The following is a 26,779-nucleotide window of genomic DNA, read 5'->3' as shown; positions in this document are numbered from 1 at the left end:
AGTGTGGAGGCCAATTAAGATTTTATATAAAAACTATAACTGCATAAAGGGTTGACGAACTTTGAATCAGCACTGTAGCATAACACAGTCCGTTTTCCTAGCTACTTAACAACACCACAGCATTTCAGTTACTGTTTTCAGACATATCTTTGGGTGACATTTATGAGGTACAACAAGGCATCTTGGAAAGGTGTATAGTCATTGTTTACCACATGATTAAAAAGAAGAGAGATGTCAGGGTAGTTTTCTGCAAAGTCTTGTTCTGCATGACATCAATCCTCCTCAGATGAAAATGGGTCAGTTCCAAAAACTGACACCCAAGTCAGCGAGGATCCAAACTCTTGCTCATACATGTTTGCCACAACTGAGGCAGCTTGGGCAGCAGCTCTTCAGAGATTTCAGCTGGACAGCCACCTGCTGCGAGTTCATTGGGTATCCCACGTCCTAAAACAAGGAAACAAATAACTAACAAAGCAATGCCATTTATGCTGTATGTGGTTGGTATGTGAAAAAATAACTGCTTCAAAGGGTTGTACATATTCAGTTTAGCATACCTGGGATCCTGTGTGCATTCCACGATTGCACCACTCTGCCTAGTCCAATTTGGCTTAATTGACATGTCAGGTTTGAAATGCAGAATTTAGTCATATTGTCCTCCATGTTGAGGACTTCTTGGTCCAGCAGGTGTACCAGGGCCTGTTTCAATGGGTAGTTAACGCGATTGTTCACCTCGGGCCAAATCCTTTCCACTCGAAGATTCTGTTGAACACAAAACACGATTTCAGATGGAATGAAAATGTAATAGATTAGTTTGGGAAATTAATTCCAATTTTAAATGCTTTCACTCCTTATTTGTTAGAATAAAAAAAGCATTTGATTATATTAGTTGTACTGTTAGTCCGTATTACAAAAACCTCACCCTTGTTGAGGTTGTTTGAAGGTATGGTGGCCTGCTAGGGTTGTGTCTATGTCTTGACAGCATCTCTTGCATGTACAAGCACATGTAAAACTCCCTGCAATGGTCGACCCTGAATTAGTCCCACATCCCATGGTTAACCACTGCAGATCTGAGATAAAACAATCTGTACATGTGCAAAGGGCTGCACTGAACTTAACTGATCCAAAGTGAAAAGAGAATATACATTGCACAGAAAATATGACAAAAACATTGGTTCTAAATGTATTTACTGTACCTGTAAACTTCCTCATAAATCACAAGGTTGTTTTTCACTGGCATGGTGGCATTGGCAACAATTTTGCCGCTGTAGCCATCAACTGCCACGACGTGTGTCACTCCAAACATCACAAGCTTCTCGTTTCGGTCCATGTGAATTTTATGGCCCATATATTCCGCATGATACGGGATGGGATTTAGATTATGAGCACCCTGAAGACATGTTTTATATTTTGAGCCCAGAATATTCACGAACCATTTCTACATCAAAGAAATTCTTATATGCATGCAACATCATGTACTGTAGTCTTACTTCATCCTTAGCATATGACTTGCCTGACGTCGGAATTCGTGGTATGGCTGATGAATCTCTGAGGATTTTCCCAACTCGACATTCTCCTGCATGCACTCCCATTGAAGACAGATATCCAGTCATGAACTTGCGGCCATAAGATGGGCCCGTCTGTTAAGAAAAATACAGTTATTTGCTACAACATTTGAAAGACGGGCAGGATATATAATGTGAAAACCTAAATAAAAAACTTACTTCATATATTTGATCCAACCACAGCCCTCTCCAGTTCTGTGTCCGATACATGTCTTTTTCGCTTAAGGTTGTGCTGAACACAGAATCTTCTCACACTCATTTCAGAACATCGCTGGATACCCATCTACTGCAGCGTTGTGGAAATCTCTACATGTGTCTTACCAGTTTCAAATAAATCTTTAATTAAATCAGCATATGGTTGCAGTGCGGCCATGGTGTCAATACAAAATTACTTAAGAAATACTGAGTCATTAACTTACAATCACTGCATGATTGAGGTTTTCCAGGCTTCATCTAACTGTTTTCCAAATTGCGGGAAACTTCCATAGACAGTATATAAAAAAAACTTGGAAACTTCCAAGTGCAACACACGAAGAAGACCGTAACTTCCGGTTCACACAAATCGAACAAATTAAATATCAAAATCGGTCTGTGGCCCGTTATTTAATTTCCTATTTCTTATCTGAGCATTAAATCAAAAGTACGAAAAATGACCCGTTATTCGTTTTTTGGTATCAGGTTCGTAAACGAATAACGAAATAACTAACCATTTTTTAATTTTCCGATTTTGGAATCTCAATTGAATATGAAAAGAACGAATGATACACGGATTTAAAAGCCTAAACTATTTTTTATGACTTAAGCTTAACTTTCTGTGTGCATCAGAGGTCACCCGGAGTACTTTTAACCACTTCCTCAATGACTGAACTGAATGAATTAATGAATGAATGAATGAATACAGCTCTTTTGCAACAAGCACATACACACATTTGTTAATAAAATATTAACTAACTCTAGTACTTTATATAATTGAATGCGAGCACATGAATTGTTGAAATGACTGATAATGCCCATCCCTACTACGTTAGCCGTGACATAAATGAATGAAGCTTACCTGTTTAGTTAGGAGGAAAAAAAGACAACTCTGCGTCCTTTTGGGCTCTAAGCTGTCTCCACCTTTTACATGCATCTCTCTAATATTTACTTGTGTTTTACCTCTTCTCTGGTTATGCAACTGTTTAGAAAGATGCCAAGTTTTTTAAGATCGTTAGAACGAATTTAATATCTGTTAATCGAGTTGGTTTGGTTGCTGCTACCTTCGCTGCAGCGAGCACCTTGTTTTTGAGTGTTTGCTTTTCATGTCTGGCAGCCCGGGTGTCAAAATAGGCAACTCACAGGCCAAAATATGGAAATGGATATATAAATATGGAGAATACTGGCTTTGGCATTGTTGTGAAAATATAGTATTTCAACTTAACATGTTTCCTTAATATCTGTTGAAATATTGTGGACAGTTTTTGATTAAATACAATAAATGTATTACATATTGGACCTTTTAAGTTTTACTTGAGTACTGTACTTTTTCATCCCACTTTCTACTTCTACTCCACTGCATTTATATGTAAGCTTTAGTTACTTAACGACTTAATATTTTTACATACAAAACATCCAAAGAGTTCATTAATCATGTTTTGTTTTAAATTAAACTCCCCAACAAAACGCCAGGAGACCTACAAACTAAATATTCTGTGAATAAGCATGATGTCTATGGAGTCATAAGAGTGGCATAAAACAGAATAAATCTGTAAAAGAAGAAAACAGTCCACGCAGCATTCTGGGATGGGAGACCAAACATTGTTATAGGGACCGCAACCTTATGAGTCTCCCAAATCGTTATATTATACAAATGTACTTTGGTTTTGGGGTTAATTAGGCTAATTATGATGTTTAGGTTTGTAATAAACCTAGATTATTGGTATAATGTTATTTGTTTTCTTAGCTAATATTATGACTTAAACAATCATTTAAGATTTTAGATTGATGCTCACAAAGGATTATGTTGGTGGTCCTTTCAGGCTATACGTTTATCATGACAGTTGTATTTTCATTATATTTGTGTCGAAATAGATTTTGTATAGACATTTATGTGAAGACTGAGGTTAAAATAGAATGTTCATGTATTTCATGTGGATTTTAATTAATCACTTTTTTCTAATGATCTAAACATAAATGAATACATTTGAGCATTTCTTTCAACAGCTGATAAATGTACTCTAATGAAATATATAATTATATTGATTCCATGTTCCTAAATAAGCTTTTATTTCTTACTTGAGTTGTATTTGCAAATGGGAACATTCTGCAGCTTTTACAATCCCTTTTCTGTCCAAAGAGCATAAACGCTGACTGTTTGCACACTCACAAGTCTTGCCAAAGGGAATTTAATATGCTCATGCATTCACATTTTGCAAAACTCAGGTTTATGCGGCAAGGCGGGCAGCGCTAGGGGAGAAGCCGCCACCAGAGTCTAACTAACCGACAACGCCACCTTGGGACTTCCACCCCAAGATCGGTTTATTTCTAGTTCAACAAGCATTCACCCCAATTATACCAAAGGCTACACAGGTTCACTAACTGAGACAAGACAGAGATGTGGTTACAAAAGAAATATTGGTTTATTAATGAATAAATGATAACTGGAAGTGCCTGTAAAAGAGGATCATTAGAAATGAGAAGGTTTAATCAAATTGCAATTTAAGATGTAGAAAAGGTTTCATTACAATATATAGTTTGCATTCAGGTTGATTATTTTAAAACAATACACTCCCAGGTATGGCTTTTATTTAAAATGATTTTAAAAGAAATGGGCAGAGGCCAGCTGTGGAGAGGCAGTCTACTAAGGGTGTGTTCCAGGGATGCACCAACTTACCCACCGCATGTGCCCACTGCAAACCAATTCACTACAAATCGTGTCACGTGCTGTTATCACTACAATCTGTGAAGGGAACCACGCTGACGTGCCTAGCCTCCACCACAAGCTGGCTACTATCTCCACTTGAAACAAAAACAATTTAAAAGAATCAAGAAAAACAATAAACCAGTTGCTAGGCAAGGCAGCTTTATTTTTATAGCACATTTCAGCAACAGGGCAATTCAAAGTGCTTTACATAAAACATTAAAGAGCAGAAGACAATTAAAAACAATTTAAAAACATTAATCAACAAATTAAAAACATTAAAAAGACAAGAATAAAATTAATAGTGCCATATAAGAATAAACGTTACAGTGCAGAAAAGAAAGAAATTAAAGTTAATAAAATAGATTATTTAAAGAAAAGCAACATCAAAAAGATAGGTCTTTAGCTTAGATTTAAAAGAACAGAGTTGCAGCGGACCTACAGTTTTCTGGGAGTTTGTTCCAGATATATGGAGCATAAAAACTCAACGCTGCTTCCCCCTGTTTAGTTCTGACTGGGGACAACAAGTAGACCTGTCCCAGACGACCTGAGAGGTCTGGTTGGGTCATAATGTAGTAGCAGATCAGTAATGTATTTTGGCCTTAAACCGTTTAGTGATTTATAAACCAGTAAAAGTATTTTGAAATCAATTCTTTGAGGCACTGGAAGCCAGTGTAGAGACTTCAGTACTGGAGTGATGTGATCCACTTTCTTGGTTTTAGTGAGGACTCGAGCAGCAGCGTTTTGAATCAGCTGTCTGATTGATTTTTTAGGGAGACCTGTAAAGACACCGTTGCAGTAGTCAAGTCTACTGAAGATAAAAGCATGGACAAGTTTTTCCAGATCCTGCTGAGACATAAGTCCTTTAACCCTTGAAATATTTTGAAGGTGATAATAGGCGGATTTTTTTTTATTATGTTAATGTGGCTTTTAAAATTCAGGTCTGAGTCCATGACTACACCAAGATTTCTGACTTTGTCTGTTGTTTTTAACATTGTCGTTTGAAGCTGAGCGCTGACTTTCAATCGTTCCTCTTTTGCTCCAAAAACGACCACCTCTGTTTTTTCTTCATTTAATTTAAGAAAGTTCTGGCACATCCAATCATTAATCTGTTGAATGCACATATTTAATTGTTGTATTGGGCTATAGTTCCCTGGCGATAAGGTTATGTAAATTTTTGTGTCATCCGCATAACTATGGTAACTTATTTTGTTGTTTTCCATAATTTGAGCCAGTGGAAGCATGTAGATGTTGAACAGAAGAGGCCCCAGAACTGAGCCTTGGGGAACTCCGCACGTCATATTTGTATGCTCAGATGTATAATTACCTATTAGACACAAAGTAGTCCCTATTCTTTAAATAGGATTCAAACCACTTTAGTACTGAGCCAGAAAGACCAACCCAGTTTTCCAATCAGTCAAGCAATATGTCATGGTCTACTGTATCAAATACAGCACTGAGATCAAGTAATACTAAGACTGAAATTTTGCCAGTCTGTTTTAAGTGGATGTCATTAAAGACTTTAACAAGAGCCGTCTCGGTGCTGTGGTGTGGTCGAAAACCTGACTGGAAGGCATCAAAACTGTTGTTTAGCGATAAGAAAAAGTTGAGTTGTTGAAAAACCACTTTCTCTATGATTTTTGTTAAAAATGGAAGGTTTGATATTGGCCTATAGTTGCTCATTAGTGTAGTGTCTAGATTTTTCTTTTTTAGGAGTGGCTTGATGACTGCAGTTTTCAGGGTCTGTGGGAAGATACCTGAGAGCAGAGACGTGTTTACAATCTGTAGGAGATCAGAAGCCAAACAGTTCGAAACATTTTTTAAAACACCCGTTGGTAGAATATCAAGGCAACAGGAGGAGGTTTTCAGATGTTGTATAATGTCCTCCAGGTTTAAGGTTGATCGTATGAAACTGTCATGTTGGAATTTGTTTTACGTGCACACTGTGACAACATATCCTGTACTTGATATGGAAGCACTGACTGTTTGTCTAATTTTCTGAATTTTGTCTGTGAAGAAGGAGGCAAAGTCATTGCAAGCCTCGGTAGACAACAGTTCAGATGCTACTGGTACTGGAGGGTTTGTTAATCTATCAGCAGTAGCAAACAAAGCACGTGAATTATTATTGTTTCTGGCGATAATGTCAGAGAAAAAAGGACCGCCTTGCATTTCTTAGTTCCAGATTATAAATGTGATGTCTCTTTATAAGTGTTATAATGATCTGGAGATTAGATTTTTGCCAACTGCGTTCAGCTTTTCGACACACATTTTTCGGTTCTCACAACTATAAAATTTCTCCATGGAGATCTTTTCTTACCAGAGACAGCTTTGACCTTAGTGGGAGCAATAGCATCAATAACATTTGTGATTTTACAGTTGAAATTATCTACAAGCTCAGTCACTGAGGCCCCAGTGAGGGCGGGTGTAGAGGAGAAAAGCTGAATGAATGATTCACTGGTGTTTTCAGTGATATACCGTTTTCTGATTAACTTTGTTTGAACACTTTTGGACACAGAGATAGTGCCGTTAAAGAAAACACAGGAATGATCAGAGAGAGCAACATCAGTCACCACAACCTTGGAAATGTTTAGACCCTTTGAGATAATCAAGTCCAGTGTGTGCCCCTTATTGTGCGTGGGCTGTGTAACATGCTGAGTCAGTCCATAGCTCTCAAAAACACAACACAGTTCTTTGGTCCCTCGGTCCTGGGGGTTGTCAACATGAATGTTAAAATCACCAGCAATAATTACACGGTCAACGTTAATACAGATTATAGACAGCAGTTCATTAAAATCGTCAAAGAAGTTCGCACAGTATTTAGGTGGCCTGTAGATATTTAGAAGTATAGCTTGAGGGGAGGATCTTAGCTGAAGAGCCACATATTCAAAAGAAGCAAAATTTCCAAAAGATAATTGCGTACATCGGAATGAGTCATTAAACAAAATGGCGACTCCACCTCCTTTCTTATTCTCTCTATTCTCACTCATAAAAATGAAGTTAGGCGGGGCTGACTCAATGAGAACAGCAGCACTGTTATTATGGTCCAACCAGGTTTCAGTTAAAAACATAAAATCAAGATTGTGCTTAATAATAAAATCATTGATTAAAAATGATTTTCCCGCCAAAGACCTAACGTTTAGTAGTGCTAGTGTTAGTGTGTTAACTTTTTGGGACAGACTGTGGCTGACGAGGAATTGATGCTAAATTTGCAAAGTTTGCAGTTATGTGCTTATTCACCATTTTTGGATTACCTATCACAACATAAATTGTGGAAGAATCTAATACGCAGGGCCCAGGACGGTCTTGGAAAGAGTCATGAGTGCTACTAGGCGTGCAGCCTGGACCCGGCCCATATCAGTTAATGCTTGCTGCATTTTGCACACAAGCATCCTTATCAGTTTGGGGAGAAGGAGTTAACTGCCGTCCTTGAGGAGGGATAGGTGCCTGGCGTTTTACGATGGGAGAAGGAACTAAACTCCAGCTGCTTCATCTGGTCAGTGAACAACATGGGGATGGTTGAAAGAGGGGAGAGCGACGTATCCTTAAAGAGGTCCTCAAAGCTTTCGTGGTTGTCAAAGGGGTTTGAGGAGTATTGGACGGGTGAGATGGGGGGGTTGAGATTTCTCATCTCCGCTCTTTGGTCTCCCATGGTCAAATCTTTGCTCAGGTGGGGGCTGTAGTGGATCACTGCCGCACTTTGTTGTGTCTTCCTCTTGTTTTGGTTCATCTTGTCTCATGTCCTTGGCAAAGGGAGCAGATGTGTGACGCAGAAAGTAAAGTAGGCTAGAGGTGAACAGCTTTACTCCTGGCTTGTTAAGGAAGAGTCCATCTGCTTTAAAAAGATGTCTGCAGCCCCAGAAAATGTTAAAATTGTCAATGAACTGCAGAGAATGGTTGGTACATGCATTTGAAAGCCATCTGTTCAGTGCCAGCAGTCTGCTGAATCTCTCAGCTCCTCTTCTGACTGGCGGTATAGGGCCACTGATAAACACCTTTGCGTTTAGGGAGCTGACTGCGTTCAGCAGATTCATAAAGTCACGATTCAGCACTTCAGACTCTTGATTTACAACATCATTTGACCCTATATGCAGTATAATGTTCTTCACAGTTGGGTGTGCTGCTATGATATCCTGGATTCTTTGGGTCAAGTCAGACACCATGTCTTTGGGAAAACAGTATATTGGTGTTTTTACTGCTTTTTATATCTTTCACAGCAGAGTCACCCACAATCAGAGTTTGGGGCCCAGTCATTAGCTTTCCCTGTAGCTTTTTACTTTTAGAATTGCTCTCAGTCCTTACCCTGCTGTGTGACGATGAGACTTAATCCAGGTCATGTCCAGGGTCCTGCAGCAGAGGAGCAAATCTGTTCTTCACCTGCATACTCATTTGTTGGGGAGGCATTTTGTCGGTGGTTTTCCCTTTTGCAGTTGTCCACGGCTGTGTCCTACTAAGTACAGGGGTTGAAGAGGCACTCTGCCTGGGTGGTAATGCAGGCCAGCCGGTCATATCACAAATCTCAGGGCGCTGTGCCCTGCCCGTTAGTCGTCCTCCCATTTCCCAGGAAAATGATTTACTCTTAGGCTTTGCACCAAAAGAGTTCCAGGGAGGACTACCGCTTGTAGATTTATTATCCGTTCCACAGCCCTCCTGTTTCTTTGTGGTCTTGCTGGTGCTAGTTAGCCGTGTGTTAGCATGCTTTTGTCCATTGTTTTGGTTCAGTGGTAAAGTGGTGTCATTTCCACATGATCCGTTCACTTCCACGTTTACTTCTAACCGGTACATTTTAGTTTCCAGAACTGCAATCTTCTGAAGGAGTTTGTAGTAGTCCTCTATGGAGAAGGGTGGCATCTTGCTGCTAATTAGCTTTAGCTACAGTCACTTTAGGACAGGCTTGAGCTATTGGTAGGCCACGCTCACGCAGAAAAATGTTCAAATTTGACAATAGCCTACTAGGTCTACAAAAAATCTATAGTCCAGTGATTTATAAGTATCCAAGAGCCACTGCTCATAGTTTCTCTCAGAGGAAAAGCAAGATTATCAGCAGAAATATGCAAGCAGAAGCAGGAGCAAGCAGTAGAGCATCTGTACTGTAAGAAGCAGGAAGACCAGCTAAGCTAAAGTACAAACAATCCAAACAGGGAGAGTATCCTGGGGTCACTAACAAAAACAAAAGTACTAAATGATTAAAATCTGAAAACAACTAAACTAAGGCAAAACAGCAGCTGACCACCTACAATTCAGACAGAAGATTATATTAATGACAAGTTTAAAAGCAGTGGTCAACAGGTGATAACATACTAAAGTAGTGATCATACCAGACTTGCTACTTTAAGTTACATACCTTCACTCAAATGTACTCAGTAGGCTAAGAGGGAATTCATCACACCATTCCAGGCCAGGGAGCTTGGAATCCCTTCCAGGCCCAAGCAGACAACAGTCAGGTAAGCAGCAGACTGCTAAAAGTCAGAGCTGATCCCATGTGGCAACCAACAGGCAGAGACAAAGTCAAGAGGCAGCCATAATGATACAGGTGCTTTATATAAGCTCAGCTAATGAGGGGGTTTGGTCTAGTTAAGGTGCGTTCAAGAACCAACAGGGTGCAAAGCTCACTGCACACACCACTACATTTAGTACATGTTAACTCAAAGATTCGTAGAAAATATATAAACGTTGGAGGCCATTAATCGGTGCGCAAAGTCCTTGAAATCCATTCTGCAGTTAGCATCATATAGCCATGGTAAAAAGAAAACAAGGCAGTTTAATTCATTTTGGTTTTACTAAGAAATTGTGTAGCTATGACGTTAATAGCACGACCAATTCACCTGCTGCAAGCCATGTAGGCACACCTCACGACAACGCAAGAAGAAGCTGAAGAAATAATGTCCTCTCTGGTTGAAGATGGTGGTGGTAACAGCTCATCAGAGGCCGGTCACCATCCAAGTACAGGATATGTTGTCACAGTGTGCACGCAAAACAAATTCCAACATGACAGTTTCATACGATCAACCTTAAAAACCTGGAGGACATTATACAACATCTGAAAACCTCCTCCTGTTGCCTTGATATTCTACCAACGGGTGTTTTAAAAAATGTTTCGAACTGTTTGGCTTCTGATCTCCTACAGATTGTAAACACGTCTCTGCTCTCAGGTATCTTCCCACAGACCCTGAAAACTGCAGTCATCAAGCCACTCCTAAAAAAGAACAATCTAGACACTACACTAATGAGCAACTATAGGCCAATATCAGGATGCAATTAGGCTATACTGAGTCTGATCTATTTTAAGAGAATTTCTTCAAATTAAGTTAATACCTTTTAGAAAAATGTCACCTGGGGTAAAACTCCCCCTGCTGCTACCACGATTGGCATTTGTATAGCTCACAGAATTTTCATTTACATGTGAAAGCCTCCCTTAAAATTAGAGGTCATTGGGGGACAACTGCCAAGCAAGGCCCACATCAATTTCCGACAATTTACAGCAGTTTTCGGTGTTGCCTGTAAATTGCCGTGTGCAGTCGTAAACCTGAAGTTCCACGACAATCTACAGTGCCGAATACTGACGAAAATCCCACTTTTCATGCAGTGTAGATGATGGTGTCATTAGAAAGTGCAATACATGTTATTTTATTCGTCATGTGTTTTTTATTTTGTATTTTTATTTAATTTTAGGGTTTGGATGTCTGTGAATACTTATTTGCACAGTAAATACAATTTGAAATAGTTGAACATCATTGTGTTGTTGTAAAGATCTTAACTGTTTAACATTGTGAAGCAACACCTACTGTGTTTGCACTAAATTGGAAATAAGGATATCTTACAACAATACACTGAAATACAAGGCTGTAGAGAACAGCATGCTATTATAGACGTATATATGCTAAGGTTTCAACTAGATTATTTTAATATAGACAGTCGTGAAGTAAACTGGCCCGGTCTAAGGCTGAAAATGAATCCTACGCCGGCCCTGTCTCCATGGTCAAAGTAGCAGCTCGTGGATTGTTTCTAAAATCAACATGTCTCGTGTTAGCAGAGCAGGGTTTGCAAACTATGTGGGAGCTAGGGGCAGCTTGGCTCCCGTTAATAAGACATAGGCCCCCCCTAAAAACTTGTTTTTGAATTTGTGAAATTTTGGGGGGGTCTCTGTGTCATTTTGACGTGCAATTTCAGTTGTGTGTACGTGATCATCTTGGATTATTATGTGTAAAATTGCTAAAAATATCATTAATTCATGCATGACGGTAATTTAAAACTGATTCACTTCAATAAAGATAATGGTAACACTTTACTTGAAGGTATCTACATAAGAGTGACATGACACTGTCATGACACAGTCATGACACATGAACCCTAACCTAACCATAACATGTCATGACAAAAACCGAATGACAATTAACAAAAGAAGCATTATGTCATGAACGTTTATGATTTGTTTATAATGTTTATGACACGTTCATGACAGTCTCATGTCACTCTTATTCAAGTAAAGTTTAACCAAGATAACTATACATGCTATTCTTGTCATGATCATCAAGGTGTGGTGGCACTGGGGTGCAAATTAAACTCATGTTTAGTAGATGTTAACTCTTACCTTAACCCTTAAGAGAGATTATCTATTGAGTGATGGAATAGCTGACATTATAACGCCTTTGCATCTTGGGCAAAGTCACACTTGGCCATTGGCTGCATCCTTTAACAGCTGCATGTTTTTCACTTCACCTTTTCACATTTTAATAGCAAAGTTCTTGTTGTTTATTTTCAGGTTGGAGGCAATTCCAGGTGTAACTCCCAATACACTTTTGTTTGCAGAGTAAAGTTGAAGCTCAAACAGAACATTTTAGAGGATTTTTTACCCTGCAGGGAGATCACAAACTAAAACCTAACCTAAGTGTCCAAAAGGCCTCAGGCAATACTGTAATTACAGTCCGCACACACTGTGGACACACAGCACTTTGTTTAAATGCTAACACACTGCTGGCAAAACGGTTAAGGATGGAAGCTTGGGGTGCATCTTTTAGGCCTAATTGAATGGAGGAATTATGGTATTCTTTGGTAGCCTGAGTAACTTTAACTGAAACTGGTCTATTGTTTGTGTGTAAAAGGCCCTTTAGAATGATTGTGGAGATCTGAGAGGTGGATGAAAGACCTGACAGCCATGTGAGGAGTCCATTAGTGTGTCTAGTGCTGGAAGAAGCCCCCCTGATCTGATGGTATCAGCGCCTCAGGGTAGGGAAAATGAACAGAATAAAATACAATCGGAGTACAACACTGGCCCAAAAACAGGATTGCTATCTCCGCCCATGAAACTCAGAGTAGCCCAAAGCACAGACACACACAAAATGACACAGACACACCCAGATATACACAGGTATAAAAGGCGGTTGACGGTACATCTGAAGGCTGACCATTACACTGGTGTTAGGTAGAGTCACAAAGACAACAGGAGGATGGAAGAAAAGGGAGCAGAGAATGGAGTGGCGGCCATGGCAGCCATCTGGCAGGGAGTTGATCCTGCAGCGTATCTGCAGAATACCTACACTCCACCACTGGCTGATTTGGAAAGAAAGGACAACCTTTTGCCGTGGGTACTGGCATGCCTGCATAGAGCTTTCACTGAAGGTAAGGAGACGGGGTGATGGGTCATGTAAACCTCATTCCAAAAACAGTTTATGCTCAATAAAAAGCTTTTAAATTGATTTAAAAATATTGTCTGATTATGATGATAATCTCTTATGTTGCTGGTGTTTATTAAAATAGGACACATAGGTCAAACTTACCCATAATAATATATGTGTATGTTTAATTCAACACTAATAATTTGATTTCTGTCAGAGGCAAATATTTCAGATGTTGGGCGTTTTTGGAGACTAACACTGTCTTTCTTCTCTGTTATTCTCACTTTTTTCTTTTCTGAAAAAAGTCAGTGAATAATGAATGTATTTATTTTGAATTTGGTGCCAACAAAAATGTGTGTGTTTAGAAATTTGATATGATCTCAACAAATTGGTGCAACAAGGGATTCCAGAATACAGTATGTGACACTGTCCGTAGTTATAACGGATAAATAACAAAGATAATAAAAGACAAAGATGCTAGTACCAGATACCTTTTGAAGTTTTCAGATAAAACATTTGCCTATGCTTTCGCTTCCTCTTTGCAATCTTTCTTTATAATCCAAGCACTCTTCCCTAAAATCATTTTTATTTCATTAATATTGAGAAGCTATGATCATACAATAACTCTGTTGAGATATCTGAATAGAAGCTGCATATTAATCAAGGCATTTTGATAAAGAACTCTTTCTCAGAGTCTTACTTCTCCTCTCTCTTACCTTTCCAGGCGATGTGAGTGGTGAGCTGCTGGTGGACATAGGTTCTGGTCCCACCTTGTACCAGGTGATGAGTGGCTGTGAGGTTTTCAACAAGGTGCTCCTCACAGATTTCCTGGAGGTCAACAGGAAGGAGCTGAGGAGCTGGCTCCAGGACGAGGGAAGCTGCAGCATGGACTGGACACCATACCTGCAGCACGTCTGCAAGCTGGAGGGACGACAGTAAGACCAGATCCCTATAAGACTTGAGATATGCAGATAAATGTTGTGTGCCTTTACAATAGCTGTTGTTTTCTAATTTGGTGATTCATTGTCTCTAACAGGCCCTCAGCATGGACAGAGAAGGCTGCCAAGCTACGTCAGGTCATCATGGACATTGTCCACGTTGACGTGCACCGCCCTCAGCCTCTGGCCCTTGACGTCCTTCCTGCAGCAGGGGCCGACTGTCTCGTGTCCTGCTACTGTCTGGAGAGTGCCAGCCCTGACCTGGCTGCCTTCACCAGGGCCCTGGGCCACATTGGGAGGCTCCTGCGGCCCGGTGGCCACCTCCTGCTCGTTGGAACTCTGGGAATGAGTTACTATTTTGGGGCGCCTGGGGTAAAGATCCCTACGGTCCCAGTGAATGAGGCCCAGGTCTGTGCTAGTTTGAAGGAGAGCGGCTACACCCTGATCAGGCTGGAGGTTTACACATTGCCTGAGTACATGAAGGTTAGCCATCATGACGCGTCTGGGATATTTTTTGTAAAGGCAATAAAGGAGTAAGTGTGAGAAAACAGGATAGATATCCAGATGAAAATATTGTATATTAGAAGTATATGCAAAGTTTAGCACATTAGACAATGTGAAAATGGCCTACTGGTGATGCTAATAATAATACTCACACACATTTGTTTTTTTGAGAGGTTACTTTGATTCTGGTCTTCAATCATTTTAATTGTTTTCAAACTGACTCTTAATGGAAAAAAATGCAAGACAAAAAAACACGTAAATTAAATATTTCTCTTAATTTCCTTGGTCCAGTGAATGTCTTTTCTGAGGGTGAATAAGGAGATGTTTCCTTTTTCTTTCTGTTAGAAATGTAATTTCACATTGCCCCCTGCAGTTCAAATACAGCAATTACAGCATCAGGAATGTAACACTTCCATTTTTTGATGATGAGTTGTGTGTTACTTTGTAATTTCTGATAATATGAATAAAGATGCTAAAACAATTTGTATTTCATGTTTTCTTATGTCAGACTTATATTGCATAACAGCATTATATTGATCCAAACTTATTGTTGATATTAAAAAAGATGGGGCCAGAGATTAGTGGAAGCATTATCAATTTGATAATACAGCTAAAAAATTGCTTTATTTTAAATGATCAAATTTAGATATGCATCTGAGAATATGATTGTGTAATTAGAAGTACTGAACACCAGGTGTCATTACTCTGCCATCTTGAGTTGCTCCTCAAATATCAAGCCAAAAATGTGTTAATGTTTTCTGATTTCGCTAATACTTGTTGCTAATAGTCGTGGTAAAGAACACATATATATATAGTCTGTAAACATCCGAGGCTGCTTACAAATGGACAAGAACAAAGATCATAAATGTCTGCTTCTAAATCTGCTGTTCTTTGCAATATCCAAACACATTTGTCACACGTCCAAATCACATGTTGACTCCATGTGTTAACTAAAATGCCAAATAAAGACTTTTGTCTTTCTTTTTTTAGAAAAGAAATATCCAAACGTATTGTTGATATTAAAAAAGATGGGGAAAGCCCTAATCACTGCATTTGATAATACAGCATGTATATACATCCGAGGCTGCTTACAAATGGACAAGAACAAAGATCGTAAATGTCTGCTGCTAACACATTTGTCACACGTCCAAATCACGTTTGTGACTAGTTGGATTAGTCTGATATGATTTAATCTGGTCTGCTGTGCTTGTGACGTCTGTAAGCCATACTCTGATTTCCTTGACCTACAAAGTTGAGGATAGCAAACTGAAAAGAGTTATGTACTAACTTTGGAAGCAACCCTAGTTCCTTGGTTAAATTCCAATTGGGATTGGCTCTGCAATATAACTGTGTAATGTATACTTATCACACTGTAGTATATCATGTAATATAGTGTACCATATCTGTGTATCATATACAATAGCCTCTGGCCCTCATTTATGAAACGTGAGTACGACCTAAAACAGACTAACACAGTGACCCTACTCGTCAAAGGTCTGACGCATGGTCTAGGACCCCTGGGCTAAAGTTCCCATGAAAGAGGTGTACCTTTTGCGTTGTTTCTCAAAGTGGGGGTCCGTCAGATAGACATTCATGTTAAACCCTCACTGTTGGATATAAACAAAAGAAAAAACATGGCCCCTTAACTCTAAATCTGTGGCAGTTTTACTGTTTTTACCCCAATAACCGCTGTTTCATCAACATTTATTCACGAGATCTTATCATGGTTGATATGTATTTATTTTAAAGTTATTATTTTGTTCTATATGGGCCAGGGAAGCTGGATTGCTTTGTTGTTTATTTATATATTTTTAAAACTATGACACTACATCTATCAACATTTGTTTAGATGTTATCACGGTATTCATTTCTTGATTTTAATAATATTATTTCGGTCTTATTACCGGTGAAATATTACAGTATGCTGTAAAACATATGATGTGATCTGAGCGGGGCGCATTCGAAACCTATATCCCACAATGCAATGCGGGCATTCATATCAGAGAATCGCACAGCGATCAGCTGGTCTTTAACGCCAGTATCGCTTCAATGTACATATTTAATCAGTGTTTTTGTAACCAACAACAACACGTTGCTCAGCTTTGTTCCAGTAAGCTATGCATTGTAATAACGTTTAAATTTACACAATAAAAATACCAATAATGAAAAAAATTATGTTTTATTCTAAGCACTTTGATTTGCCTTATACATACTATATAAATAAGCTACAATTGAGTGTTTAGAAATACAGCATAATGGCTTGTTTGACTAATTTGCTGTTGTGGAAAACTTTAATTTACAAAGAGCAGCCTTTTTTATTTTATTTTCCATGCATCGTTATTTAAAAATGCATTTTTCTAATTTTGTGGTTGATGAATGTTAATAGCAAAGACTAAAGGGAAAAAAAACGTGAACATATTGATGTGTGGGACTTAGTTTGATTTAACATCACACTGCATTATTACTTTGTTTTATGGTAGGTCTAACATTAATTATTATATTCAGAATATGATCCTCATATCAATCACGGTGGTTACAGTAGTTTTAGGAAGCATTTTCAGGAAATTAAAAGGATAAGCAGATTGTTGCCAAGTATTTTGTTCACAAAGTATGCTCCTATAAGCACCTTGGTGTTCATATGGACAACACCTGGCTGGAAGGCCCGTGTTCAAAGTGTGTGTTATCATTTAGAGCAGACACTCACAGTGAATGTCATACAAGGCTGCATTACAGACCACTCAAAGGTTTATGTCATACAATGCTGCATTACAGAACATATTCATATAACTAAAAACATCTCATTTAAAGCTTGCTTGTCAGGTGACTGTCTCTCCAGGCAAGCACAGAGAATATGGTCTGATGTATCATTATTCTCCATGCCAATGAGGTCTTATTCTCTTATTCTTTGAGGCCACAGGGGTTGCCATCATGATGTGATGCATAAGGTTGTGTGTATATTGCTCTTGTCACTGTTTGTGATAGATGAGCAATAGATTGTGGGTATGTGATGTGCTCCCGCCGGCCGGCCAAGCAAACAGTACATAAGACAAATACATGAAACTAAGTAAGCACCTCTCCTCCTCCATAACACTAACCACTGGGGCCCACAGGGGTGTGTTCTGAGCCCACTGCTGTTCTCTCTCTTCACACAAGACTGTAAACCCACTGATGACTCCAACATCATAATTAAGTTTGCAGATGACACCATCCTGATTGGACGTATAATCAACAATGATGAGGAGGCCTACAGGAGGGAGGTGGAAAACCTAGTGGAATGGAGCCAAAATAACAGTCTGGTTCTCAACTCTAGGAAAATGAAAGAAATTATCCTAGATTTTAGGAGGCTCAGAAAAGATGGTCACCATCCCATCAGCATCAACGGAGAGGTGGTGGAGAAGGTCCAGAACTTTAAGTACCTGGGAGTACAACTCAGCGGTGACCTGACATGGTCTATCAACACCAAAGCTATGGCAAAGAAAGGGCACTAGAGGATGTACTTCCTAAGGTGCCTGAAGAAGGCCCAACTCCCGTAACAGCTGCTAATCAACTTCTACAGATGTACCATTGAGTCTATTATCACATACTGCATCACTACTCAGTCCTTCCAGAAAAATGCGTAGTTTTTTTGTGATTGTTGCCGGCAAAAATCCTTGATTATGCAGCACGTTTTCTTAAAAAATGCGATGTAATATGTGTGATATTTATGCAATTTTATGCGATGAAATTGCGGGAACCTGCAAAAATTGCGGGAACTTGCAAAAACTGCGGTTTGATGAAAAAGAGAAAGAAAAGTGATTCTCCCACCACACTGCTTTTTTTTTAACTTTATTTAAAAAAATGGTTTATCATCGCAATACGTAAACAAATAAGATACAAAAATATATACAAATAATATAATATGAAAGTAAAAATAAAAGTAATAGTCCAAACAGAGGGAAATAAAAGATACAAAAGAGACACATTCAAAAATCATAATAATATAGACAGCACGAGCACTTAAACAAAGAAATTTCAGATAATGTGAGATATTAAGATAGCTTTCTTATTGGATACCAACTTAAGAGACTCAAAGTACATGTCAAATTCAACCTCCAACACACTGCTATTCAATGAAGTTCACATCGCGTAATTACGTCACTTCATAACATTCCCATGGCAACAGGGGTAAATGGCTGCTCTTGTGTGAAGTAAACGCAACATTTTTCAACTTTCTGCTCAGATATATGTGACTTTTTTGCAACGAAAATGCGGGGATTATGAAATCATGCAAGCCCCGCATATTTGGTGCGGAAATTGGCAATTTATGCGGCGAAAGTGCGGTGTATTTGAAAAAATGCGGCCCCCGCATAAATAAACGGACTTTGGCTGATTATGCATTGAATTATGCGATCACATAATTGCGTTTTTCTGGAGGGACTGACTACTTGGTATCCTGGCTGCACTACGGACAACAGGAAGGCCCTACAACGCATCATCACTATGGCACAGAAAATCATCAGAGCACAGCTCCCAACACTGGAGGAAATTCACAGAACTCGCTGTAGAAAGAAGGCCCTAAGCATTTATAAGGACCCAACCCATCCTGGACACTCTTCATCCTCCTGGCATCTGGAAGGCGCTACAGAGCACTCTATGCCCGCACCAGTAGGCTAAGGAACAGTTTCTATCCACATGCAGTTGCACTGATGAACACACTCCACTTTCTCATTTTTGTAAACGTTATTACGGTGCATAACTTACTGGAACAAATCTGAGCAACATGTTGTTGCTGGTGACAAAACCACTGATTATATATATCTACATTGAAGCAATAAAGACCTGCTGATTGCTGTCCGATTTTCTGATATGAATGGGCTTTGTATGCGCCCAGCTCGGCCCATTGCATATAGTGTTCTGTTTTACAGCATACTGTAATATTTCACCGGTTTCACTGGAATCTGAGAATATTTGAGATTTATTTAAACAATAATAACTTGATTTGTATAGCACCTTTTAAAAACAATAGTTTACAAAGTGCTTTGACAGAATAAACAAAAGCATATACACGTCAACACACATTATGTACAGACCATTGTAATAGTTAAACAGAAGATGGGGCAGCTTTAAAGGACAGAAAAAAATACAATTCAATAAACAAAATGAAATTAGCAGGCAATAAGGTAAAAAGACGATAAAAAAACATGATAAAAAGACGGCATAACACATGATACTGATAATTTCCTTTCCTCCATCTCTTATTAATCAATGTCTGTGATGTCTGTCCCACACTACCATCTATATTCTGGAAGTTGTTCTTCTAAACAAAAGAGAAAATTACCATTCAGAAACTTCACGGGAGAAAGGAGGAGACCACACATCTTTTTTATAAACCTCCATAGAAAATGAAAGACTTAAATTCTGGTTTCTATCTTTGGGGAAACTCTGAAACATTTAGTGTGTTTGGCTGAAGCAAAACCAAAACTACTGTCTCGAAACTTAGAGAGTAAAACCTGATTTTATATTCCACTGACATGACTAATAAATGTGATACCATAACCATACTGGAATAACATAATGTTGCATTATTTTCAGCACATTCTCCCAGGTCCATCCACTATGCAGTGAAAGAAGTGATTTAAACAAGTGAATCACTTTTTAGAATAGTTGATTCCTCCAGTAGATGCTGACACTCCGTCTGCCTCCTCCTCCTTCAGGGTGCTTCCTCCTGAGCCAGCTGCATCATGGGAGGTTCCACCTCCTCCCTTGTTGATGAAGCCGAGGGTGATGATGCCCCCCAAGTGAGAACAAGTGAGTAAGAAGTGAAAGAGTATTTTATTTTGTTATTGCATATGATGTGGGGGGTGCACTAGAATATCTGTTGTCATTCTGTGTTGAATGTTATTCTAAGAATAATACAAACTCATGAAAACATTCTAACTAAGATGAGAGAATAAATGTTTGTTTCTTACCTTTTCAAACGTTCCCGTTGAGTCTGGGTCTTGTTCCACCTTTGCTGCCTGATACCCAGACAAAGAAATCCTTTGCTCGTGTGAGTAACGTTACATCCTGCTACCAAACACACAGGCGTCGTAGCTTCAGAGAGACGTCAGCCATGACACTTTGAAGTGTGGAGTCTTTCTAATGACGTATTTTCACAGTCTGATAATTTAACAGTTTCACAACAAACTGAGGGTTTCTTGACTTGCTAAGTTATCTTTTAAAGTGACAAACATCATATGTGTAATTCATGGCTCAATTCAAACAGGATCTAAATAAATGTTGGTGTCTCCTATTGAATGGCCAGTGAGGACGTGGCTCGTTGATTCCTCCTGCAGGTGGACACGGATCGTCAGAGGACCAAACCTTTGCTCTTTCTGTGAGCTGCTATATAATATTAATTTAGTTTATTTAGGAGGAAATGAGCCAACTCGGCGTCCTTTTGGGCTCTAAGCTGCCTCCACCTCTTACATTAATTTTTCTAATATTTAGCTGTGTTTTACCTCTTCTCTGTTTATGCAACTTTAGAAAGATGCCGAGTTTTAAGATTGGGTAGAATGAATCTAATATCTGTTAATCGAGTTTGTTTTGTTGCTGCTACCAAGCAGCCAGCACCTTGTTTTTGCGTGTTTGCGTTTCATGTCTGGCAACCCAGGTGTCAAAATAGGCAACTCATAGGCCAAAATATGGACTTTTATATTTAAATATGGAGAATACTGGCTTTGGCATTGTTGTCAGAACATATAGTATTTCAACTTAGCATGTTTCGTTAATATCTGTTGAAATATTGTGGACATTTCTTGTTTAAATACAATATATGTATTACATATTGGACCTTTAAAGTTTTACTTGAGTACTTGTACTTTTTTTTTCATCCCACTTTCTACTTCTTCTCCACTGCATTTATATGTAAGTTTAGTTACTTAATAAATTACCCATCTGATTGGTAGAGACAGACCCACGTGATGTGTTTGTCCAATCAGCCATTTTTAATTTTTTGGGCAACAATCATACACTGTTAGATTAGCTGCTGTTATGGAGACATATTACGTCTTGTCTCTACGGTGTGTTCTGAGGCACTTTTTTGACCAACTCGGGGAGACTGATCAGTCCAACTGCCTTTTCTGCCGACGGCTGGCCGTCAGGTCTCTGTGTCTGCAGCTTAACAGCTGCATGTTTTTCACTTCACCTTTTCACATTTTAATAGCAAAGTTCTTGTTGTTCATTTTCAGGCTGGATGCAATTCCAGGTGCAACTCCCAATACACTTTTGTTTGCAGAGTAAAGTTGAAGCTCAAACAGAACATTTTAGAGGATGTTTCCCCTGCAGGGAGATCACAAACTAAAACCTAACCTAAGTGTCCAAAAGGCCTCAGGCAATACTGTAACTACAGTCCGCACACACTGTGGACACACAGCACTTTGTTCAAATGCTAACACGCTGCTGGCAAAACGGTTAAGGATGGAAGCTTGGGGTGCGTTGCTTAGGCCTAATTGAATGGAGGAATTATGGTATTCTTTGGTAGCCTAAGGTAGTCGGGTCGGGTCCGGTTCAAGCTCGGGAAAAGAATCTAAACTCGACCGCCAATGGACTCACTTGTGTCCAAGTGGCGCGCCTGGCAGGAAGGGGACATGCATCACACAATAACCCTGGTCATCATGTGATTTGAAGGTTTAGGTTGTTTTATCTAGCTAATTATTATTGTTAAATATTCTTCTTAAACGGACCACTTGTGGGCCATTGTCAAAGAAAAAATATGAAAAAAAACAGACAAAAAAAGCGCACTGTGGCCTTGAGGGCAAAAGGGTCAGGTGCTCAAGCACAAGCACTCAAGAATGTTATTTTATTCTTCTTGTGTTTTTATTTTGTGTTTTTATTTAATTTTAGGGTTTGGATGTCTGTGAAGACTTATTTGTGCAGTAAATACATTTTGAAATAGTTGAACATCATTGTGTTGTTGTAAAGATCTTAACTGTTTAACATTGTGAAGCAACACTTACTGTGTTTGCACTAAATTGGAAATAAGGATATCTTACAAAAATACACTGAAATACAAGGCTGTAGACAACACCACGCTATTATAGACGTATATATGCTAAGGTTTCAACTAGATTATTTTAATATAGTCAGTTGTGAAGTAAACTGGCCCGGTCTAAGGCTGAAAATGTGTCCCACTCCGGCCCTGTCTCCATGGTCAAAGTAGCAGTTCGTGGATTGTTTCTAAAATCAACCTGTCTCGGTGTTAACAGAGCAGGGTGCGAACTACGTGGGAGCTAGGGGGGGGGCTATCTACATCTACTATCTAAATATCTACACAAGAGTGACATGACACTGTCATGACACAGTCATGACACATGAACCTTAACCTAACCATAATTGTCATGACAAAAACCGAATGACACTTAACAAAAGAAGCGTTATGTCATGAACGTTTATGACTTGTTTATAATGTTTAAGACACGTTCATGTTATGTAGATACCTTCAAGTAAAGTGTAACCAAGATAAACTATACATGCTATTCTTGTCATGAGCATCAAGGCGTGTCGGCTCTGCGGTGCAAATTCAACTCATGTTTAGTAGATGTTAACTCTTACCCAGTGTTGCCACAGTTACTTTGAAAAAGAGCTACTTTATTAGTTTCATGCAGCAGCTGCCGACAACACCCCCACAGCCTCAACATAAAAATGACAACCGGTTTACTGTGAGGCAGCAGCGTTGCCAGTAGTAGGATCTGGTTTATTATGGCACGAAAGAGAGCCAGTCAGCCGTGTTTAAGGGCAGCATTTCCGCTACAACATACTGCCCGACCAACTTCTTCAACTCTCCCCCACTTACTGGTTTTGCACCAAAGTCCAGCTTTAGTTGTTTGGGTGGTGGGGGACCTCCTCTCTGTTTCGGTCCACCTGCTGGGACTTGTTCTGTAGTTTGACTGCAGTGCTGCAACTCCAAATGTTTCTTCAAATTTGACGCAGTCGCCACCAGCACAGAGTGTACAACCAACCTTAATATTGCCGTCTTTAGCTGACACAAACTCTATATAGTGACTGTATTTCCAGCTAGAAAACGTGCATCTCTCTCCTCCCTCCGTTTTTGTTTACGTTTGTGTCGCTGCGTGGTACACGTGAACTGTCCACATGCTGAAAACGTGACTTGTCGCATACGTGACTTCACTCCCCGAGACGCAAGAAGAAAGCAAAAATATATATTTTTACTAAGGAAAATGACAAATAGTAACGCACAGTGACTTGGATAAGTAACTTTAATCTGGTTTGGAAATAGTAACGCGTTAGATTACTCGTTACTGAAATAAGTGCTCTGATTAGAGTACTTGGCATCACTGCTCTAACCTTAACCCTGTAGAGAGATTATCTATTGATTGATGGAATAGCTGACAGTATAATGCCTTTGCATCTTGAGCAAAGTCACACTTGGCCATTGGCTGCATCCTTTGGTTTTATTCAGAATACATGCAAGTAACAGCTGCATGTTTTTCACTTCACCTTTTCATATTTTGATAGCAAACGTTTTGTTGGTTAGTTTCAGGCTGGAGGTAATTCCAGGTGTAACTCCCAATGCACTTTTGTTTGCAGAGTAAAGTTGAAGCTCAAACAGAATATTTTAGAGGATTTTTCCCCTGCAGGGAGATCACAAACTAAAACCTAACCTAACTGTCCAAAAGGCCTCAGGCAATACTGTAACTACAGTCTGCACACAAGGCTGACCATTACACAGGTGTTAGGTAGAGTCACAAAGACAACAGGAGGATGGAAGAAAAGGGAGCAGAGAATGGAGTGGCGGCCATGGCAGCCATCTGGCAGGGAGTTGATCCTGCAGCGTATCTGCAGAATACCTACACTCCACCACTGGCTGATTTGGAAAGAAAAGACAACCTTTTGCCGTGGGTACTGGCATGCCTGCATAGAGCTTTCACTGAAGGTAAGGAGACGGGGTGATGGGTCATGTAAACCTCATTCCAAAAACAGTTTATGCTCAATAAAAACCTTTTAAATTCATTTTTTAAAGGTCACATAGGTCAAACATACACATAATAATATATGTGTATGTTTAATTCAACACTACTAATTTGATTTTTGTCAGAGGCAAATATTTCAGATGTTGGGCGTTTTTGGAGACTAACACTGTCTTTCCTCTCTGTTATTCTCACTTTTTTTTTTCTGAAAAAAGTCAGTGAATAATGAATGTATTTATTTTGAATTTTGGTGCCAACAAAAAGTGTTTAGAAATTTGATATGATCTCAACAAATTGGTGCAACAAGGGATTCCAGAATACAGTATGTGACACTGTCCGTAGTTATAACGGATAAATAACAAAGATAATAAAAGACAAAGATGCTAATACCAGATACCTTTTGAAGTTTTCAGATAAAACATTTGCCTATGCTTTCTCTTCCTCTTTGCAATCTTTCTTTATATTCCAAGCAATCTTCCCTAAATGATTTTTATTTTATTAATATTGAGAAGCTACGATCATACAATAACTCTGTTGAGATATCTGAATAGAAGCTACATATTAATCAAGGCACTTTGGTAAAGAACTCTCAATTAGCTCTTTCTCAGAGTCTTACTTCTCCTCTCTCTTACCTTTCCAGGCGATGTGAGTGGTGAGCTGCTGGTGGACATAGGTTCTGGTCCCACCTTGTACCAGGTGATGAGTGGCTGTGAGGTTTTCAACAAGGTGCTCCTCACAGATTTCCTGGAGGTCAACAGGAAGGAGCTGAGGAGCTGGCTCCAGGACAAGGGAGGCTGCAGCATGGACTGGACACCATACCTGCAGCACGTCTGCAAGCTGGAGGGACGACAGTAAGACCAGATCCCTTGAGATATGCAGATCAATGCTGTGTGCATTTACAATAGCTGTTTTTCTCTAATTTGGTAATTCATTGTCTCTAACAGGCCCTCAGCATGGACAGAGAAGGCTGCCAAGCTACGTCAGGTCATCATGGACATTGTCCACGTTGACGTGCACCGCCCTCAGCCTCTGGCCCTTGACGTCCTTCCTGCAGCAGGGGCCGACTGTCTCGTGTCCTGCTACTGTCTGGAGAGTGCCAGCCCTGACCTGGCAGCCTTCACCAGGGCCCTGGGCCACATTGGGAGGCTCCTGCGGCCCGGTGGCCACCTCCTGCTCATTGGAACTCTGGGAATGAGTTACTTTAGTCCTGGGGTAAAGATCCCTACGGTCCCAGTGAATGAGGCCAAGGTCTGTGCTAGTTTGAAGGAGAGCGGCTACACCCTGATTAGGCTGGAGGTTTACACATTGCCTGAGTACATGAAGGTTAGCCATCATGACGCGTCTGGGATATTTTTTGTAAAGGCAATAAAGGAGTAAGTGTGAGAAAACAGGATAGACAAAGGCTATTAAAGATGCAATTGAGTAAGTATCCAGATGAAAATATTGTATTTTAGAAGTATATGCAAAGTTTAGCACATTAGACAATGAGAAAATGGGCTGTTGGTGATGCTAATAATAATACTCAAACACATTTGTTTTTTTGAGAGGTTACTTTGATTCTGGTCTTTCATTTTAATTGTTTTCAAACTGACTCTTAAATAAAAAAAAATAAATGAAATATTTCTCTTTATTTCCTTGGTCCAGTGAATGTCTTTTCTGAGGGTGAATAAGGAGATGTTTCCTCTTTCTTTCTGTTAGAAATGTAATTACACATTGCCCCCTGCAGTTCAACCACAGCAACTAGCATCAGGAATCTAACACTTCCATTTTTTGATGATGAGTTGCGTGTTGTTTTGTAATTTCTGATAATTTGAATAAAGATGCTAAAACAATTTGTATTTCATGTTTTCTTATCTCAGACTTATATTGCATAACAGCATTATATTGCTCCAAACTTATTGTTGATATTATAAAAGATGGGGGCAGAGATTAGTGGAATCAGTATAAATTTATGCAGCTAAAAATTGCTTTATTTTAAATGATCAAATTTACATATGCATCTGAGAATATGATTGTGTAATTAGAAGTACTGAACACCAGGTGTCATTACTCTGCCATCTTGAGTTGCTCCTCAAATATCAAGCCAAAAATGTGTAAATGTTCTCTGATTTTGCTAATACTTGTTGCTAATAGTCGTGGTAAAGAACACATATATACTGTAGTCTGTAAACATCCGAGGCTGCTTACAAATGGACAAGAACAATGATCATAAATGTCTGCTGCTAAATGTCTGCTGTCCTTTGCAATATCCAAACACATTTGTCACACGTCCAAATCACATGTTGACTCCATGTGTTAACTAAAATGCCAAATAAAGCCT

The 26,779-nt window shown here is 39.3% G+C and overlaps 2 protein-coding genes across 2 annotated transcripts; both read left to right on the top strand.

The window, feature by feature from the left end:
• Window positions 1-12,619: 12,619 nt before the first annotated feature.
• LOC114569205 (phenylethanolamine N-methyltransferase) lies at window positions 12,620-14,545 on the top strand. The gene is made up of 4 exons (XM_028599002.1): window positions 12,620-12,681; window positions 12,878-13,074; window positions 13,795-14,005; window positions 14,107-14,545. The coding sequence occupies exons 2-4, from the start codon at window positions 12,903-12,905 to the stop codon at window positions 14,543-14,545; spliced, it is 822 nt and encodes a 273-aa protein (XP_028454803.1). The 5' UTR covers window positions 12,620-12,681; window positions 12,878-12,902.
• A 9,708-nt stretch (window positions 14,546-24,253) lies between these two features.
• Window positions 24,254-25,836, top strand: LOC114569206 (phenylethanolamine N-methyltransferase-like). The gene is made up of 3 exons (XM_028599003.1): window positions 24,254-24,425; window positions 25,100-25,310; window positions 25,404-25,836. Exons 1-3 carry the CDS (start codon window positions 24,254-24,256, stop codon window positions 25,834-25,836), a joined length of 816 nt encoding a protein of 271 aa, XP_028454804.1.
• The last annotated feature ends 943 nt before the right edge of the window (window positions 25,837-26,779 follow it).

The sequence above is a fragment of the Perca flavescens genome, chromosome 15, assembly GCF_004354835.1.
Source record: "Perca flavescens isolate YP-PL-M2 chromosome 15, PFLA_1.0, whole genome shotgun sequence".
Taxonomy (NCBI): Eukaryota; Metazoa; Chordata; class Actinopteri; order Perciformes; family Percidae; genus Perca; species Perca flavescens.
This window is presented reverse-complemented; position numbering and strand designations above follow the sequence as displayed.